Here is a 20,000-nt window from a genome sequence, read left to right on the forward strand (position 1 = left end):
ATATCTTACCAGTTATTTTGAAGCGCTTAATATAAGCATTTAGGACTCAAATGTTTAGAAAAAATTGTACTCTGTTCTTTCACTGCAGGAGCTCACACTGCGTAACGTTAACGTACTCCGCTATTTTTCAGATGTGCTCGTATCAAACTACTGTATCAATATAAACGGTATTGCCTCATTCCATATCGTTAAAATACCCATACCCGCGCGGGCCAGTGACTGGTCAATCAACTACCCCGACATACTCTTTTACTGGCCCCGGGCCATTGCTTATGTCGAGCCCTGAATATAGGTCTAAATCCGGGGGGGATCACTTTTATCAATGTTATTTATATCATTATATCGTCCAGCCCTAAAACTTGTGTAGTTTTTGGTCAGTGTTTATTTAAAAACATCCAATTATGCAGAATATACAATGGTAAATATTTAATTGATGAGTTGTCAATACAATAATAGGGTATGATTGTACCCCTAAATTCAGCATTCTGACACAAAATGAAAACTGCTAATCCACCGTTCGCTGCCTGGATCCAGTTGTTTCTGTGAATTGCAGGATCCATTTGCTTCTCTGTTCTGTAGCTTTTCGGCAGTCTGTAAAAATATACTTCAGATTTCTTGTCAAATGTAGTTGTACAGTCAATCTCAAATTTTTCCCCGTTTGAGATACGTTTTGTGTGTTTTTTTCATGCCATTCACGCTGAAAACCGATGCTGCCACTCAGTGTTTCTGCCACTCAGTGTTTCTGCCACTCAGTGTTTCTGCCTCTCAGTGTTTCTGCCTCTCAGTGTTTCTGCCTCTCAGTGTTTCTGCCTCTCAGTGTTTCTGTCTCTCAGTGTTTCTGCCTCTCAGTGTTTCTGCCTCTCAGTGTTTCCGCCTCTCAGTGTTTCTGTCTCTCAGTGTTTCTGTCTCTCAGTGTTTCTGCCTCTCAGTGTTTCTGCCTCTCAGTGTTTCTGCCTCTCAGTGTTTCTGTCTCTCAGTGTTTCTGCCTCTCAGTGTTTCTGCCTCTCAGTGTTTCTGCCTCTCAGTGTTTCTGCCTCTCAGTGTTTCTGTCTCTCAGTGTTTCTGCCTCTCAGTGTTTCTGCCTCTCAGTGTTTCTGCCACTCAGTGTTTCTGCCACTCAGTGTTTCTGCCTCTCAGTGTTTCTGCCTCTCAGTGTTTCTGCCACTCAGTGTTTCTGCCTCTCAGTGTTTCTGCCTCTCAGTGTTTCTGCCACTCAGTGATTCTGCCACTCAGTGATTCTGCCACTCAGTGTTTCTGCCACTCAGTGTTTCTGCCTCTCAGTGTTTCTGCCACTCAGTGTTTCTGCCACTCAGTGTTTCTGCCACTCAGTGTTTCTGCCACTCAGTGTTTCTGCCACTCAGTGTTTCTGCCACTCAGTGTTTCTGCCTCTCAGTGTTTCTGCCACTCAGTGTTTCTGTCCCTCAGTGTTTCTGCCTCTCAGTGTTTCTGTCCCTCAGTGTTTCTGCCTCTCAGTGTTTCTGTCCCTCAGTGTTTCTGCCACTCAGTGTTTCTGCCTCTCAGTGTTTCTGCCTCTCAGTGTTTCTGTCTCTCAGTGTTTCTGTCTCTCAGTGTTTCTGCCTCTCAGTGTTTCTGTCTCTCAGTGTTTCTGTCTCTCAGTGTTTCTGCCTCTCAGTGTTTCTGCCACTCAGTGTTTCTGCCTCTCAGTGTTTCTGTCTCTCAGTGTTTCTGCCTCTCAGTGTTTCTGCCACTCAGTGTTTCTGTCTCTCAGTGTTTCTGTCTCTCAGTGTTTCTGCCTCTCAGTGTTTCTGCCACTCAGTGTTTCTGTCTCTCAGTGTTTCTGCCTCTCAGTGTTTCTGCCACTCAGTGTTTCTGCCTCTCAGTGTTTCTGCCTCTCAGTGTTTCTGCCTCTCAGTGTTTCTGCCTCTCAGTGTTTCTGCCCCTCAGTGTTTCTGCCTCTCAGTGTTTCTGCCTCTCAGTGTTTCTGCCTCTCAGTGTTTCTGCCTCTCAGTGTTTCTGCCTCTCAGTGTTTCTGCCTCTCAGTGTTTCTGTCCCTCAGTGTTTCTGTCTCTCAGTGTTTCTGCCTCTCAGTGTTTCTGCCTCTCAGTGTTTCTGCCCCTCAGTGTTTCTGCCTCTCAGTGTTTCTGCCACTCAGTGTTTCTGCCTCTCAGTGTTTCTGCCTCTCAGTGTTTCTGCCTCTCAGTGTTTCTGCCTCTCAGTGTTTCTGCCCCTCAGTGTTTCTGCCTCTCAGTGTTTCTGCCTCTCAGTGTTTCTGCCTCTCAGTGTTTCTGTCCCTCAGTGTTTCTGCCTCTCAGTGTTTCTGTCTCTCAGTGTTTCTGCCCCTCAGTGTTTCTGCCCCTCAGTGTTTCTGCCACTCAGTGTTTCTGCCACTCAGTGTTTCTGCCTCTCAGTGTTTCTGCCACTCAGTGTTTCTGCCTCTCAGTGTTTCTGCCACTTAGTGTTTCTGCTTCTCAGTGTTTCTGCCTCTCAGTGTTTCTGCCTCTCAGTGTTTCTGCCTCTCAGTGTTTCTGCCTCTCAGTGTTTCTGCCTCTCAGTGTTTCTGCCACTCAGTGTTTCTGCCACTCAGTGTTTCTGCCACTCAGTGTGTGTAACTTCAGCGGTGACGTCACATGCATAACTTCTAGCGTATACATCGCTTTACATTAATGCACTGTATGTATGCAGATAAAGTTGGATGGAATATTCATCCAACTTTATATAAAGAGATGTGCGATGAAATAGTTACAATCACATAGATCAACTTTATTTTGTGTGCACAAGTTAGTAGTTAGACATTCCGACTTCCCTTTTCCGTTACAATGTATCCCGTTTTTGTTTACAGGGAACATCCAATCGGTGATCAGAGCTTCCATTGCTACATCCGGCAGCAGTCAGAAAGCTCCACCTACTCCATCTGACCATGCCCACCGTCTCCATGGCAACAGATGTGATTGACAGGATGGCGGCCACAGACAAAAGCTGAAACTCTGGTGTTTTTATACGATAACCGAACGACAGCTTCCTCTGAACACACGTCAAGCGCGACAGTGGACGATGTAGCTTCGCCTCACACGTGCATTTTAACATTTTATGATGTTTTTAAGCTAGAAGACGATGAGACGTCCTCTAATTGTGGATTTTTTGATAACGGAGTATTCCAGTTGAAGTCTTCAGGACCACAATCCTTTGCGTTCACAGGGTTTTCAGATGTTCTGATGAACTCTGTGTTTTTAACTGGTGTAACTAGATGATGGGAAATATTCTGCTCTGTTTCTGCCTGCACTTGCCCTCCGTTCAGACGTGTCCAGTATTGACTTACCTTTTCACTAGCAGCTGAAGAAGTGCTGCATTGTGGGAAACATGTTGTGTGTGTCAGAGCATGCCAGACGTCCTCATCCCAGCATGTGACACTAAACGAGTTTCTCACGGTTTGTGGGTCCAGTTGTGTGTGTTCAGCATCACATGAACGTCTCTGCTGGATATTTGTGTTTTTATACTTCCTGTTGTGTGTCACGTCCTGTAGGAACGTGTTTTAAATTCAGTGTGTGTGTGTGTGTGTGTGTGTGTGTGTGTGTGTGTGTGTGTGTGTGTGTGTGTGTGTGTGTGTGTGTGTGTGTGTGTGTGTGTGTGTGAAACTGAAGCGAGCGTGCAAGAGGTTTTTTTTATTGACTAATAATGAATAATAACTCACAGTCACAATTTATTGAGACGTTTGATATGTATATGATTATTTTGATGCATTTCATAAAAACCTGTCCTGGTCATATTTCACCCTTAAATCAAAAGAATATATATAAATATATAGACAAATACATTATATATTTACTTAAGATGAATAGCTTGTATTCCTCATTTGTCACTTTGGATAAAAGTGTCTGCTAAATGAACAAAATGTAAATGTGTGTGTGTGTGTGTAAATATATATTTACATTTTTATATTTATTTATATATGTATACACATATTTTACGATATTTACATAATTAGTAAAGAAACTCAAAGCCATTTTCCGGCATTCTGACTATTTTGAAGACAATTAAACGCATTAACCCTTCAAATTCACATTATTCTAATGCCACATATTTTTCACAGTAATTTGACAAATACTGATGCTTTATTTTGTGTATGGTGAAAATAATTTTGTATTTTCTTATGATTTAGGGGTGAAATATGCGCTGGAGATTCAAGCTTACCTTCTTCTGTGTCCGCAGACGTTAGTATGGAGTTGTATTTTTGTTCACACTCGAGTTATTGTGTTTCTCATGAGTTTCTGTACATCCTTCAGTCATGCATGTTTCAGTAATTCTGCATTTCAGCCCCCAAATTAATTGCTATTTATTTTTATATCACAGAATAATGCTTTTGTGAAGAAGAAAAACCCCTCAAAATAATCCAAACGCACAGTATGAAGTATGCAATAATGTCACTTATGAGCAATTCTTGATCTGAGTCATTGATGAAGGACCTTTGATCCTTCAGAAGGGCCAGCCGTGTGTTTCGTGTGACGTGTGTGACCGCCTGAGTAAACGAGACACACGCTCCTTTATTCCAAATGAAGGCAATAGCAAAGAGACCCGTGTCTGAGTCTTTATTCTCAAACACTGTTTGTTCTCAAAGACACTAAACATAGAAGAATCACTGAGATGAGAAATGACACACGTATAGTTGTGCTGTACCGTATAACCCTCCATCCGGAGGAACGTTTAAGCTCAGATGTTTCTCCTAAGAAATACAGTTCAAATTAAACTATTAAATCATCCAACCCACTATTGCAAATCAGGTTTATTAGCAAAATGCAGACTGTCAGCTGTTTGCAATGAACAAACCAAACAAGTGATTGAAATAGCTCAACACAACAAATGTTTCAAGGGGTTTCCCCAAATTCAATTGAAAATGCAACTTTTAATGACTTCTGCTGTCTCAAAATTATTCCCCCCCCTTCATGGCAAGCATCTTTAGCACAGCCTTTGCTGAAACGAGATGTATAATCAGACACCAGTGTTTCTGAGGGATCTGAGCCGTTCCTCATGAGGAATGGCCTCCAGTTCAGGAATACTATTAGCCTGAGATTTTCAACGAGGTTCGAGTCATGTGACTGTGATGCCACTGTATCTCCCAGGACTTCCTCTGCAACCAAGCCTTGGTGGAGTTTGAGGTTTGCTTGGGATCGTTGTCCTGTTGAAGGTCGTGTTCAGCTTCCTCGCTGACGGAGAGATGTTTTCTTCTCGCAGGATCTCCTGATGCTCCAGTGAATCATCTCTCCTTCCTCACGCTGCAGGTTTCCAGAGCCGGAGGATATAGATCAGCCGCAGAGCATCACTGATCCACATGCACTCTTAAAGGATTAGTTCAGCTCAGAATGAAAATTTCCTGATAATTTACTCACCCCGATGCCATCCAAGATATCCATGTCTTTCTTTCCTCAGTGGAAAAGAAATTAATTTTTTGAGGAAAACATTGCAGGATTTTTCTCCACACAATGGACTTTAAAGTGCTTCGAAGGTCTCTGCACGATCCCAGCTGAAATGATCTGTCATTTTCTAAAAAAATATAAACATTTATATACTTTTTAACCACAATTGTCGGTCTTGTGCTGGTCTGCGATGCGCCAGGCATTACATCATCACGTTGGAAAGGTCAAGTGGAAGTGCCGCCCCATTGTTTACAAGCTTGGAGAAGGAGGATCGTTCAAATTTTACTGTATGTTGAATGACATATTTATGTCTTTGTGTCAGTTTATTGTTTAAAATGGTCCTGTCGTGTGCGTATCCTGGATGTTTAAAACAATGGGGCGGTACTTCCACTTGACCTTTCCAACGTGATGACGTAATGCCTGGCGCGTCGCATTTGAAGACCTTTAAAACTGCATTGATTTGGACTTCAACATGTTGGTGACCAGCAAAGTCCATTGTGTGGAGAAAAATCCTGAAATGTTTTCCACAAAAAACTTAATTTCTTTTCCACTGAGGAAAGAAAGACATGAACATCTTGGATGGGGTGAGTAAATTATCAGGAAATTTTCATTTTGAGCTGAACTAATCCTTTAATATCAGCTGATACACACTGCAGAAAAGTTCCAGTTGTTTCATCGCTCCACAGAACAGAATCCCAAAACTTCTGTGGCTTATTTATATGATTTTGAGCAGTTTGGGTCAGTAGTGGTGTAGTCCTGGAGTTCTGGCATGTGTTTAATACGAGCTTTACTGTGCATCCATCAAGTCCTTCATTCACACAGCGCTTTAACAATATAGATTATTTCACAGCAGCTTTACAGTGATAATAGGAGATTACAGTAACAGAGATTGTTTAGGCTTTACAGCAGATCTAGAATAAAGTTATTGTCCAGATAAAGTTAGTTTTGATTGATTCACTTCTATTGTAAAGATCATTAGTTATTAACTTAGCGGCCGCTAACACACACCGTTCTAACAGAAAACCATTAACGCGCTTCAGCCGCTCACTCGCATGACAACAGTGTTTGGGGCTCGAGAACGCAAACCACATTTTGAAAAAAAATAATAATCTTTTTAAGAAAAAATTTCTGCGCATACGTCAAAAAACGCAAACCCGAGAATATGCGCACATGCGTATTACATGTCTAGTCTATAGATGTGTGCGCTTTAATATATATGTGCGCAGTCGTGTAGCCTTTCTTTACAAATTGACCTCAACAAATGACTTGTCTGGCCTTAAAAATTTATAATACAGAATTATACAGGTAGTGTGACAACTTTGAACTTGCAAACTTTCTTTTTGTATCCTGTTCCTTGTTTGTGAAGGGCGATGATACTGTATCTTCTCCTAACTTTTTGGACCATTCTTTTGACTTAGACATATTTCTAACATGCAGTCAAACGTGACGCTCAACAAACCTCGCCAGTTCAGATATTTCATGTGTTCTAGCTCAAGCACACCTGATGCAACTAATGAATCCCTTGATTAATGAGACAACACCCGTTTTGCAGATTTGTGCTGTTGTGATGAAATTCTATTCAGGGGGTTGAATAATTTTGAGACTGCAGAAGTCAATAAAAGTTGAATTTTTTCAGTTGAATTCGGGGAAACCACTTGAAACATTTGTTGTGTTGAGATATTTCAATTACTTTTGTTTGATTTGCTGAAACAGCTGAAAGTCAGTAAATTTTGCCAATAAACCTGATTTGCAATGAATAATTTCGACTACAACTGTAAAACAGACTCAAATGAGTCACTGGTTATATATATAAAATGAATTTGAAGTTGATGTTGAGATCTCTGACTTTGGTGTCCTGGTCTTTCATTTCACTGAACATTTATTTGTTGTTTCAAAGCAGCTTTACGGAAAATACATTACAGTGTTTATCAGAGGTAACTGTCTAAGTTATGCATTTCAAAAATGTACATAATTATACAAATCACAGTTAGCTAAAAAAAAAATAATGAGGTTAAATGAAGTACTGAATACTTGTTTTTAACGTTGTTTTTCATTTATTCGTCAAGTAAATAAAAACGCTGATTTTCTTTTTAACTGGAGAAATTAAGAGGTTAAATTCATTGTGTATCAAAAGCAAAATCAGCTTAAATTCCTGTTACATAATTTCCTTTTACCTTCACACACTCGTGCCCGAGCACAGTGTCCAGCTGAGCTGCTAGTTCACCCACGGTTAACTAATCACTACCTAACTAACCCATGCTGCTCAGTCATGAGTGCGCTCGCGAACTAGAGGACCGTGAACGGAAGAACCGAGTGTTTGGGTTCGGATCAGAACCGGAAGTGTGTGTGGTTCGAGTGAGTGGATCTTTACCCGACAGAAAGCGCGAGCATGAGGATTCTGATCGGCCTCGTGTTTCTGCTCCTGCGCGCTCAACTCTCCGAGTCACACCGATGTGAGTAAAACAGCGAACACACACTCACACACACACACACAGATCTTTTAATTTAATGTCACAAAGAGATTAAAGCGTTTTTAGCATCAGCAGAAACCGTTACTTCAATGAGCCGCTTGTTGAGCAGTGTTTATCTTTACAATGTTTACCTTTTACCACAGTTTAAACCACAACATAATAGTTACTTTAGTTAATCTTAACTGGTGTTTGTCATAAAAAAATGATCAAAATGACAAAGATTCCGAGTCAGGTCTCTTATACTGTTGTGGTTTTATATCATAAACAATAACTGGTACTTGGGAGGAAACTATACCGTGGTTACCATAGTAATTTTTGGTAATTTTAGTAATACCAAAGCATTTATGATGGCCGTCTTTACATGTAAGTTGTAATAAAATGTGACGCATTGTTTACAAAAGTAACTGTAACAGTGTTTACAAAACTAACTGTATTTACAACGTAATAATGAAGCAGTGTTTATAAAAGTAACTGTTAGAGTTTTGCCAGAATTATCAGTATTTACGAAGTAAAAATGTTGCGGCATTTATAAAAGTAACAATGTTGTCAAAATGTACAAGATTTACAAAGTAACAGTTAGTTTTGCCAGAATTATCAGTGTTTACAAAAGTAACTGTAACAATGTTTCCAAAATGAACTGTACAAAGTGAAAATGTTGCAGCATTTACAAAGAATGTAGCAGTTTTTACAAAGTAAGAATGTAGCAGTTTTTACAAAGTAAGAATGTAGCAGTTTTTACAAAAGTAACTGTGAAACAACATTTTGAAAAGTAACAATGTAACCAGTTTCATCCAGACCTCGTTACTTTACAGAAGTGACTGACTGAACATTATCAGAATGAAACTGGTCTTCTTTAAACGAGTCTTGGGTCAGTGTTGAAGATGTTTGTTCTCTTAATGTTTATTACAATAAAACATCATTTTCTCTAAAGATCCTCCAGTACAGCAGGAATAACTCCCTCTGAATGAAGGACTTTAATGGGGTTGAAGCTGACATTCATGAAGTCATGCTGAAGATGATAATAATAATTATAAACTTTATTTTCTATAGCGCCTTCATCTCAAAGCGCTTCACAGGAAGAGAAATACGACAAAAGAAAAGAAAAGCATTAATAAAAGAGAAGTACATTTTAATATAAAACATGTTATCAAAACAAATCCATAATTAAATGGTATAGAAAAAATAGATCTGTCTGTGCAGCGCTCCTTACGTTTACATCTAATGTTTGAACTCGCATTAATATTCAGAGCCGCTGTACACTGACATAAACCATGATGATTACTATATTAATGTACCGGACTGATGTATGTAGGCCAGCCTGATCGATCAGAAATATCGGCTGATAATAATGCACGTGTCAATCAGACTGAAGCTGTAGCTCGTGTTTTATACAGGAATCATGAAAATGTTCGGTTTTCAGGACATATTTATTCAATTCAATTCAATTCAAATTTATTTGTATAGCGCTTTTCACAATACACATTCTCTCAAAGCAGCTTTACAGAAAGTGCATTTCGGAAATGTACATAGAAAAATACAGTTAGTTAATCATGTATTAATTTATGGCATAACATATCGCCGGCTTTGAGTCGTCTCTTCACAGGCGTTGGGGCATCTGAATTCTCCGTGAGAGGCTGGATACACACTGGAGCTGACGAACGCTATTTACCTCGGGACTGGCGTCCCGAGATAACAGCAGAAAGGCAGATGGGAGATAATTAGCATAGCTGATGTTCATAATGTTAATGCATTCGATCTGATTCAGCAGTGGTATTAAAGGTAAGCATTAAGTGAATGCTTGGCTAAAGAGATGCGTCTTTAATCTAGTTTTAAACTGGGACAGCGAGTCTGAGTCTCGTACAATATCAGGAAGGCTATTCCAGAGCTTCGGAGCTAAATGTGAAAATGCTCTGCCTCCTTTAGTGGACTTAGATATCCTAGGAATGACCAGAAGCCTCGAATTTAGTGATCTTAAAGAACGCGATGGATTGTATGGCGATAGAAGGTCTGTTAAATACACAGGAGCTAAACCATTTAGGGCTTTATAGGTCAGTAGGAATACTTTGTAATTGATACGTAACTTAATAGGTAACCAGTGTAGAGATGATAAAATAGGTGTTATATGATCATATTTTCTTGATCTAGTAAGAACTCTAGCGGCTGCATTTTGCACTAACTGTAGCTTGTTTATTGAGGATGCAGGACAACCAGCTAATAAAGCATTACAGTAATCTAGTCTCGAGGTCATGAATGCATGAACTAACTTTTCTGCATCAGAAACAGATAGCATGTTGCGTAGCTTAGCAATGTTCCTAAGGTGGAAAAAGGCTGTTCTTGTAATATATGAAATATGATTTTCGAAAGTCAAGTTGCGGTCTAGTATAACACCCAGGTCTTTTACTGTAGTGGATAAAGTAACAGGACATCCTTCTATATTAAAGTTGTATTGTAAGGGATTTTGTGGGTAGTTTTTTGGACCAATAAGTAATACCTCCGTTTTATCTGAATTTAATAGCAGGAAATTACACGTCATCCAGCATTTTATATCATTTAGACACTGTCAATTTAGATAAGTTAGTGTTTTCATCTGGTCGTGATGAGATATATAATTGAGTGTCATCAGCATAACAGTGGAAATTAATTCCATGTTTTCTTATAATATTACCAAGTGGCAGCATGTATATTGAGAATAGCAGAGGGCCTAACACCGATCCTTGCGGCACTCCATAGTCTACTGACGTTATCTTTGATTTTTCCCCATTTAAACAGACAAAATGATAACGGTCTGATAAGTAAGATCTAAACCAGCTTAATGCCTGTCCCTGAACACCAGTGTAGTTTTGTAGTCGATCCAAGAGTATTTTATGATCGATAGTGTCGAACGCAGCGCTAAGATCGAGTAGAACTAGTATTGAGATACAGCCTTGGTCAGAAGCTAAAAGTAAATCATTTGTAATTTTAACTAGCGCAGTTTCTGTGCTATGATGCGGTCTGAATCCCGACTGGAATTTTTCATAGATATCATTTTCTTGCAAGAAAGAGCACAATTGAGCGGACACAACTTTTCTAGTATTTTAGACATAAATGGAAGATTTGAAATGGGTCTGTAATTTGCTAAGTTATTTGGATCTAATTGCGGTTTCTTAATGAGAGGTTTTATTACTGCCAGCTTTAATATTTTTGGAACATGACCTAAAGATAAAGACGAGTTAATAATATTGAGAAGAGGCTCTTCCACTACAGGTAACACTTCTTTCAGTAGTTTAGTGGGTATTGGATCTAATAAACATGTGATAAATCCATTTATCACAGGAATCATGAAAATGTTCTGTTTTCAGGACAAATTTATCACAAAAATAATGAAAATGTGCTGTTTTGAGGACATATTTATCACCCTGGACCACAAATGGTTTGTTAGGACAGGAGAATATTTGTCCGAGATTTACTATTTGAAAATCTGGAATCTGAGGATGCAAAAAAATCTAAAGATTGAGAAAATCGACTTTAAAGTTGTGCATTTATGTTCCCGATTATGCTGCATTCACTCACAAAAATAAATGTTTTATATATTTACGATAGGAAATTTATTTTAATCCATACAATGTACTGTTGGCTATTGCCACAAATATACCTGTGCGACATGTGACTGGTTTTGTGGCCCAGGGTCATATTTATCACAGGAATAATGAAAAATCTGTTTTGAGGACATATTTATCTCAGGATTCATGAAAAATCTGTTTTTAGGACATATTTATCACAGGAATCATGAAAATGTTCTGATTTGAGGACATATTTATCACAGGAATCATGAAAATGTTCTGATTTGAGGACATATTTATCACAGGAATCGTGAAAAATCTGTTTTGAGGACATATTTATCACAGGAATCATGAAAATGTTCTGTTTTGAGGACATATTTATCACAGGAATCATGAAAATGTTCTGATTTGAGGACATATTTATCACAGGAATCATGAAAATGTTCTGATTTGAGGACATATTTATCACAGGAATCGTGAAAAATCTGTTTTGAGGACATATTAATCACAGGAATCGTGAAAAATCTGTTTTGAGGACATATTTATCACAGGAATCATGAAAATGTTCTGTTTTGAGGACATATTTATCACAGGAATCATGAAAATGTTCTGATTTGAGGACATATTTATCACAGGAATCGTGAAAAATCTGTTTAGAGGACATATTAATCACAGGAATCGTGAAAAATCTGATTTGAGGACATATTTATCACAGGAATCATGAAAATGTTCTGATTTGAGGACATATTTATCACAGGAATCATGAAAATGTTCTGATTTGAGGACATATTTATCACAGGAATCATGAAAATGTTCTGATTTGAGGACATATTTATCACAGGAATCATGAAAATGTTCTGATTTGAGGACATATTTATCACAGGAATCATGAAAATGTTCTGATTTGAGGACATATTTATCACAGGAATCGTGAAAAATCTGTTTAGAGGACATATTAATCACAGGAATCGTGAAAAATCTGATTTGAGGACATATTTATCACAGGAATCATGAAAATGTTCTGATTTGAGGACATATTTATCACAGGAATCATGAAAATGTTCTGATTTGAGGACATATTTATCACAGGAATCATGAAAATGTTCTGATTTGAGGACATATTTATCACAGGAATCATGAAAATGTTCTGATTTGAGGACATATTTATCACAGGAATCATGAAAATGTTCTGATTTGAGGACATATTTATCACAGGAATCATGAAAATGTTCTGATTTGAGGACATATTTATCACAGGAATCATGAAAATGTTCTGATTTGAGGACATATTTATCACAGGAATCATGAAAATGTTCTGATTTGAGGACATATTTATCACAGGAATCATGAAAATGTTCTGATTTGAGGACATATTTATCACAGGAATCATGAAAATGTTCTGATTTGAGGACATATTTATCACAGGAATCATGAAAATGTTCTGATTTGAGGACATATTTATCACAGGAATCATGAAAATGTTCTGATTTGAGGACATATTTATCACAGGAATCATGAAAATGTTCTGTTTTGAGGACATATTTGCACCGTTTGCCATGAATGGCCATTACAGTGATTTTTGTTTTAATGAATGTCCATTAACTGAGGAAGCGTGGCTGTTTCTCTGTTTCTCTGCTCATGTCAGTTCTGGGCGCGAGCGAGGCGTCGGCGTTCCTGCGGCGTCACCGGCGGGCGAACACACTCTTCGAGGAGAGCAAGAAGGGGAACCTGGAGCGCGAGTGTGTGGAGGAGCTGTGCAATAAAGAAGAGGCGCGGGAAATCTTCGAGAATAATCTGGAAACGGTGCGTTAGATCCATACTGGGGTGTGTGTGTGGGATGTGTGTGTTGTGATCCTCACACTGTTGACTTCGACATTGACCCGCACGCGTGTGTTTGTGGAGAGAGTGAATCACTGAGTCAATCATCTTTATTTATACAGCGCTTTTTACAACACAGAGTGTTTCAAAGCTTTACAGAGATAACAGGAAAATAATGCAACACAGTTTGTTTCTAGAAGAAAATAGCGTAATAGTCCAGCTTACGTAAAATCTCAATTAAAAACCTTCCTCATTTCACAGGCTTACAGCTGTCCGTGATTATAATGTTGAATTTTCTGATTGGTGTTTTCGGTGTAAACTCCCTTTATCATTTGTTTTGAGGTCTTTTTTTTATATATTTACAACACAATGACCAACTAGCCTACTGTTGCTTTTATTGTGCTATATATATAAAAGTTGATTGATTAAGTTCAGTAATGGTTCACTTTGTTGTAATAAAGTTATTAATTTAGTTAAATTATATATATATAGCCGCTCTGTTGAAACGGTGATGTCATCGTCCAGCTCAGTTCAGCTCTCATATAATGGTGTCAATGCAAGAGATCAATAATATTGTTGAATATTAAACTGAGAAGCTTTTGCTGTGTGTTTTGTCTGTGAATAATCTCATGTTCTTTTAATCTTCCAGGAATATTTCTATCCCAAGTACGTCGGTAAGTCGGCCTCGTTGTTTTTGTGCAAATAAACACTCTCTGTAATCCACACACATGTAGTGTTGAATCCGGGATCTGTGATGTCATCAGGCCCCGCCCCCGAGTTCCCACGCTTTCCGGACCAAACGGGAATCACAAAACACATTATAGAAACAAAAGTTTCTAAAAATTATACTACATACTTTCAATGCATATATTAAATGGGAAACACTTTACAAGAGGCTTCATTAGTTAACATGAACTAATAATGAACTGCATTTATTAATCTTTGTTAATTTCAATTTCTACTAATACATTATTAAAATCTTGTTAACATTAGTTAATGCACTGTGAACAAAGATGAACAAATACTGTAACAAATGTATTGTTTTTTGTTCATGTTAGCAAATATGTTAACTAATGAACCTTATTGTAAAGTGTTACCATTAAATGTAATGTTTAAATATGCAAATGAGGCATTGTCTAATTAAATATGCACTAATTTCCAAACATTTAGACTGAACACTGGATAAAATCAGATTCAAAACTCTAGTTTGACATTTTAGAGTTAAAGGTCTTTCCAGAGGGAGTTTTGACAAATGAATCAGAAAATAGATACTGTCAACAGACAGAAAACGTCTCTGGTTACTTGCGTAACCTATGTTCTCTGAAGAGTGAACGAGACGCTACGGAAAGCGCAGTGGGATATCCTCTGGATGTGCCGATTGCCTGAAGCCCTATAGAATCACGCCAATTGATTGCCTCATGGCGCTCGCGCAAAGCTGGCTCCGCCCCGACGCTCTTACATCGTAGCATGATGAACGCGCGCACGCCATCCTCCTCAGATTTCTCTGCCGAAAAGAAAAAACGGTCGGCAGCGCGAGGAGCTTGGTTGCGAACGCAGCGTCTCGTTCCCTATTCAGAGACCATAGGTTACGCAAGTAACCAGAGACGTTCTCTTTCATAGGTCCACTCAACGCTGCGGAAAGCGCAGTGGGAACGAAATACCAAACTCGCCAAGCTAAGCGCTGCCATAACTGGTACCAGACCAAATAATAATAACCATGATCGGTTCAAGCAGATAGAACCGGGGAACCTGGAGTCGTGTCAAGATCTAAATTATAGAACCTCACAAAGGTGTGCGGAGAGGACCAACCTGCCGCCACACGAATGTCTTCCAAGAGGGCCCCTCTAAAGAGAGCTTCAGAGGAAGCCACACTTCTGGTGGAATGTGCTCTGATGCTAAGAGGTGAAGGCAAACCACGCACCTCGTAAGCCAGCGAAATAGCGTCCGTTGCCCAGTGGGAAATCCTCTGCTTTGATGCTGCAAGCCCGCGGCGGCCAGCACCAAAACATACCAAGAGCTGGTTTGATTTCCTCCAACCGCCTGAGAGATCTACATACAACTTCAAAGAACGGACCGGGCAGAGCATGTTAAGTTTCCTTTCTTCCTCACAGGCAAAAGGAGGAGGGTGGAAAGCGTTAAGGTTAACAACCTGAGAGCGGAACGCCGTGGAAAGAACCTTGGGTACATACCCCGACCTCGGCCTCAAGGTAACTCTAACCAGGCCAGAAGCGAAGTCCAAGCATGACTCACTAATAGAGAGAGCCTGCAAATCCCCCATCCGCTTTAGTGAAGATAAGGCCAACAAAAGAGCAACCTTAAGAGTCAGAATCCGCTCAGGGTCTGACTCCAAGGGCTCGAAGGAAGCCTCTGTCAAACCCTCCAAAACGACTGACAGGTCCCACGAGGGAACACTAGGGGGGAGAGCCAGTTTCAGGCGCCTAACCCCACGCATGAAGGCCGAAACTAACCTCAGTTTCCCCAAGGGAATCTCATCTGATTCTCTATGAGCGGCAATAGCTGCGACATATACTCTGAGAGTGGTAGCAGCCACTCCGGAAGCAAACTTTTCCTGCAGGAATTCCAGCACTGAGCCTACTGGGAAGCCAACTGGGTTCCTGTCATGTGCTAAGCACCATGCCTCGAACACCCTCCACTTGGAGGAATACAGCCTCCTCGTAGAAGGGGCTCTAGCACTCGCAATGGTCTCCGGAACGTCTGTTGGGAGATCAAAGCTTAAAGCTAACGGCCTCTGATAGGCCAAACGTACAGCTTCCTCTGGGCCGAGCCCCTAAGAGCTTCATCCACCACAGAAAAGGTCTCATGTATGCTTTCTCCAAAGGCGAACCTGAGAAACTTTTACTGTCGCCGTACGACCTGGATGTGGAAATAAGCATCCTTGAGGTCTACTGTCACGAACCAGTCCCCCAGCCGGATATGAGATATGATGGCCTTCAGCGTCAACATTTTGAATTTCCCTTTGTAAAGAGAGAAATTCAACCGGCGAAGATCTAGTATCGGCCGCAGGCCGCCTCCCTTCTTCGGGACCAGGAAGTAACGGCTGTAGAAGACCTGTTCGACTTCCCCCGAGGGAATCTCTTCTATCGCCCACTTCAGCAGAAGGGATTAAATCTCCTGCTGTAGTACAGAAGCCTGAGCACGGTTCGGCTCGCTTCGCTTTTCCACTGCGTGGTACGGCGCGGCACGGCTCGGTTCGCTTTAGCTCGTTTGCTTTTCCACTGCAGTTAGTACCGCTTCAAAGTGGGAGGGATTATGACTGATCGTTATCATCCGCTCCTCGGCAACCAACAAGAGGAACGTCTGCTCTTCTCGTCCACTGACCACGATTCAGCCATTTCTTTTTTGGAAGTTTTTTTTCTTCAAGCAAGTAGTTTTAAAACAGGTGCTACAGCGGTGGCTGTTACTGGCTATTTAAATCCAGCGGGTTTGATGTCTCGCAAATACAATGACGCTGGTAGTGACGATTCTGTCTGTCTGACCAATCAGTGATCTGCAGTGTTTTCACGTCACATTTTAGTATCGGTACGGTACGGTTGGAACCTCAACAGAGGTGGTACCATTTAAAGCGAGTCGAAGCGAGCCATACCGTACCATGCAGTGGAAAAGCGCCACAAGTGAGCCGTACCGAGCCAAGCCGTACTGTACCATGCAGTGGAAAAGCGCCAAAGCGTGCCATACCGGACCGAACCATACCGTACCATGCAGTGGAAAAGCGCCATAACTCTCCTGGGCATAAACTGCCTGAACGCGGCCAACTGAGACTTAGCGGCATGGAACTTCTCAACCACCGTGTTGACCGCCTGCCTGAAAAGACCTGAGTGGGAGATAGGGGCGTCCAGGAGAAAACTCTTATCCTTGTCTCGGATCTCCGTGAGATTCAACCAGAGGTGGCGCTCTGCGGCAACCGAGCCCGCCATAGAGCGACCTACAGCCCGAGCAGTGTGTTTGGTGGCTCTTAGGGCCAGATCTGTGGCTTTGCGAAGCTCTTTGACAGCTTCAGGTGTCAGTCCCTCTCCTTCATCCATGTCCTTCAAGACGTCCGCTTGGTAGGCTTGAAGGATGGCCATGGTATGCAGGGCCATGCCTGCTTGACCAGCCGCCATGTAAGACTTCCCAATAAGGGAGGAAGTAGTCCTACAAGCCTTGGAAGGAAGGAGGGGACACGACTTCCAGGACGGTGCAGATGCCGGGGAGAGGTGGTTAGCCAGCGTGTCCTCAACCTCTGGAATAGCGTAATAACCCTGCTCCACAAAACCCACAAGGTTGGTAAAGTCAGCGGCTGCCGCATTAGTTAGGCGTGCGGAGAAAGGCTGCTTCCAGGATCTGGAGATCTTGTGATGCAGATCGCTGAAAAAGGGTAGCTTTCTTCGCTCTGGCCTAGAATTAGGGCCACGAAGGAACCTCTCGTCGAGTTTGGACGATTGAGACTCGCGGGGCTCATCAGGCCAGTCTATAGAGAGCTTCTCTGTAGCGCGCGACAGCACGTCAATAAGCTCAGTGTAGGCCGGAGTAGGCCGCGCGTCCTGGCCGCTAGGCGGGATAACGTCATCAGTCAAAGCAGGCCTCAAATCCTCGGAGTCGGAAGCTGCAGTGTAAATCACGTCATCCAGACCGAAAGAAACCGATTTGGGCCTCAGCAGTCTCGGGAGCGCGACTGAGGGGAACGTATGACTCCTTATCAAAAACCGCTAGTCTAGAGCGGAGGGTTTTGAGAAGAAGATTGTCACAAAATTTAAATTTTGACAATCCTTATACAGCCTCACGCGCATGCGAAAAACCTATACATTTAACACACTTACTGTGAGGGTCGTCGTTCGGAATAAAACGAACGCATGGCGGAGAACAGCGTCGATAATCCATGACACTTCACTGTAAGGAGAACAGAGTTCCACTTATACCAGTCGCTTAAGTGTCGAGACGAAAGCTGTAGTTGAATTTAGAATAATTCGGGCTCAGAAAAACCGATCGAAGGGCAAGATGTGACCGCTTCGTGAAGGCAGAGAAATCTGAGGAGAGGATGGCGCGCGCGCGTTTATCATGCTACGACGTAAGGGCGTCGGGGCGGAGCCAGCTTTGCGAAAGCGCCATCAGCCAATGAATTGGGGTGATTCTATAGGGCTTCAGGCAATAGATACAGTCGGTTGGTCTGGGAACGCCCCTGGGAACGCCCCCGGGAACGCCCCGTCACGTGATGTGAATTTAGCCCTACTTCTGTGCATTACTTCTGTGATGTTCTGTAATACCTCTATAGTACTTCTATAGTATGTCCCATAATACTATAGTATTCCTACAGGATTACTATAAAATTTTGTCTTAAAATACTACAAGATTCCCATAGTTCTTTTTCATAAGGGTTGTCCCATTCACATTAGCGTTATCAGCTGAAGGCTCGCTTGCTAGGCCAATCGCTACGGTCTACACTCGATACACACTGCAGTGTGTGAGTTAAGATAACTGTCAGCACAGTCCCTCGGCAACCTCGTACTACTCATCACCGTTTTACAAAAGGATTAATAGTTTGGAGTGAAGCATACGTACAGTTGGTAAGTGACAAGGTTTTATGGAGTTATAGTATGCAACATATGATTGAGTTACAGGCTAATGTTACCGGTAGCTACCGCAATGTCTTACCTGGAGATTCAACCAGATAGCAAAATATGTCTGGAAACGACACCTCCGGCCATTTGCTCGGGTCATTGACCCAGTTTTTAATTAAATATGGGCAATCGTACCCTATTGCAGTTAATTTAGCAATATATCATTGCCGGTCGGCAGGCGTCAATGCTTTGCAATAAGACATTTTGTCATTCAAATACACATGATGTTCGCGGTGTTTTCCCCCACGCCGACCACGCCCCCAACTATGACGCGTTGCCGACTGTATGTATCGGCACATCCAGAGGATATCCCACTGCGCTTTCCGCAGCGTTGAGTGAACCTATGAAAGAGAACTGATTTACACAATGTAAAATGTTCTATAAACAGGCGATTGATAAATTATCTGATATATCAGATTTTCCTGTTGACATAGTTAAAAAAAAAATTAAATGTTACATAAAACATGATCTTATGAGGCATTATCTAATTAAATAAGCACAACAATTGAATGCATTTCCATCACATAAATCTGAAACATTTGATAAATGTTCATAATTCTTTTGTTGCCATATTATAGCTAAAGGTTTTTTCAGAGCTCTTTATCACTCCATAAATCAGAAATTACTTAAAAAGTCATAATTATGACTTTAAAAATCAAAATTATGAATAAAAGGTCAAAATTATGACATACTAAAAAAAAGTCAATACAGAGAAAGTCATCATTTCCATAATTATATCACAACATAAATCAGAAAATAGACAAAACAGACAAAAAAAATAATTATTTGCACCAAGTACAAATACAGTTTAGAGTGAAATGTTGTATAAACAGGCGAATAGTATATGAACAACCCTTCAGAATATAGATATGAATAAATCTGTATAGTTCGGTGTGTGTGACGCTGCTGAAGTGCAGATTTCTGACTCAAACTCTCCGTCTTTAAAGAGGTTTGAGATCAAATAAACTCTTAAATGTGTGTTTTGGATGTTTTTCTTCCACTAGTCACATGTTATAGACGGAAAACTGAGCAGTGCATGAAAACACTGGTTTAGCCTGTAGAGAACACACACTTATCCTGATCTGGGATGTGTTTCCTGTACGATGCTGAAACTCGCTGTGATGCATCATGGGAGAAGGCAGTGTGTGTGTGTGACTCTTCTCGTGTTGTGTGTGTGTTTAGTGTGTC

At 40.9% G+C, this 20,000-nt stretch overlaps 2 protein-coding genes across 9 annotated transcripts in view; both read left to right on the plus strand.

Moving 5' to 3' along the window:
* rasa3 (RAS p21 protein activator 3) overlaps positions 1-4,527 on the plus strand; it is a 61,259-nt gene extending 56,732 nt beyond the window's left edge. For 4 of the 7 annotated variants that reach the window (XM_077238037.1, XM_077238038.1, XM_077238040.1 and 1 more), the window contains one exon: positions 2,801-3,019. In XM_077238037.1, the coding sequence (XP_077094152.1) occupies positions 2,801-2,876 (76 nt within the window). In that variant the 3' untranslated portion in view covers positions 2,877-3,019. Of the gene's footprint in view, positions 1-2,800 lie in introns of all 7 variants that reach the window. The other 3 variants (XM_077238043.1, XM_077238041.1, XM_077238042.1) reach the window with 2 other exon arrangements.
* Positions 4,528-7,523: 2,996 nt separating this feature from the next.
* pros1 (protein S) overlaps positions 7,524-20,000 on the plus strand; it is a 29,288-nt gene continuing 16,811 nt past the window's right edge. The window contains exons 1-4 of one of the 2 annotated variants that reach the window (XM_077238049.1): positions 7,524-7,822; positions 13,025-13,182; positions 13,847-13,871; positions 19,995-20,000. The exon at positions 19,995-20,000 is cut by the window's right edge and continues 81 nt beyond it. In XM_077238049.1, the coding sequence (XP_077094164.1) occupies positions 7,759-7,822; positions 13,025-13,182; positions 13,847-13,871; positions 19,995-20,000 (253 nt within the window). In that variant the 5' untranslated portion in view covers positions 7,524-7,758. The remainder of the gene's footprint in view (positions 7,823-13,024; positions 13,183-13,846; positions 13,872-19,994) is intronic. The other variant, XR_013206467.1, reaches the window with a different exon arrangement.

The sequence above is a fragment of the Siphateles boraxobius genome, unplaced genomic scaffold, assembly GCF_051911475.1.
Source record: "Siphateles boraxobius isolate OS27281-9 unplaced genomic scaffold, OSU_SipBor_1 215, whole genome shotgun sequence".
Lineage (NCBI taxonomy): Eukaryota > Metazoa > Chordata > Actinopteri > Cypriniformes > Leuciscidae > Siphateles > Siphateles boraxobius.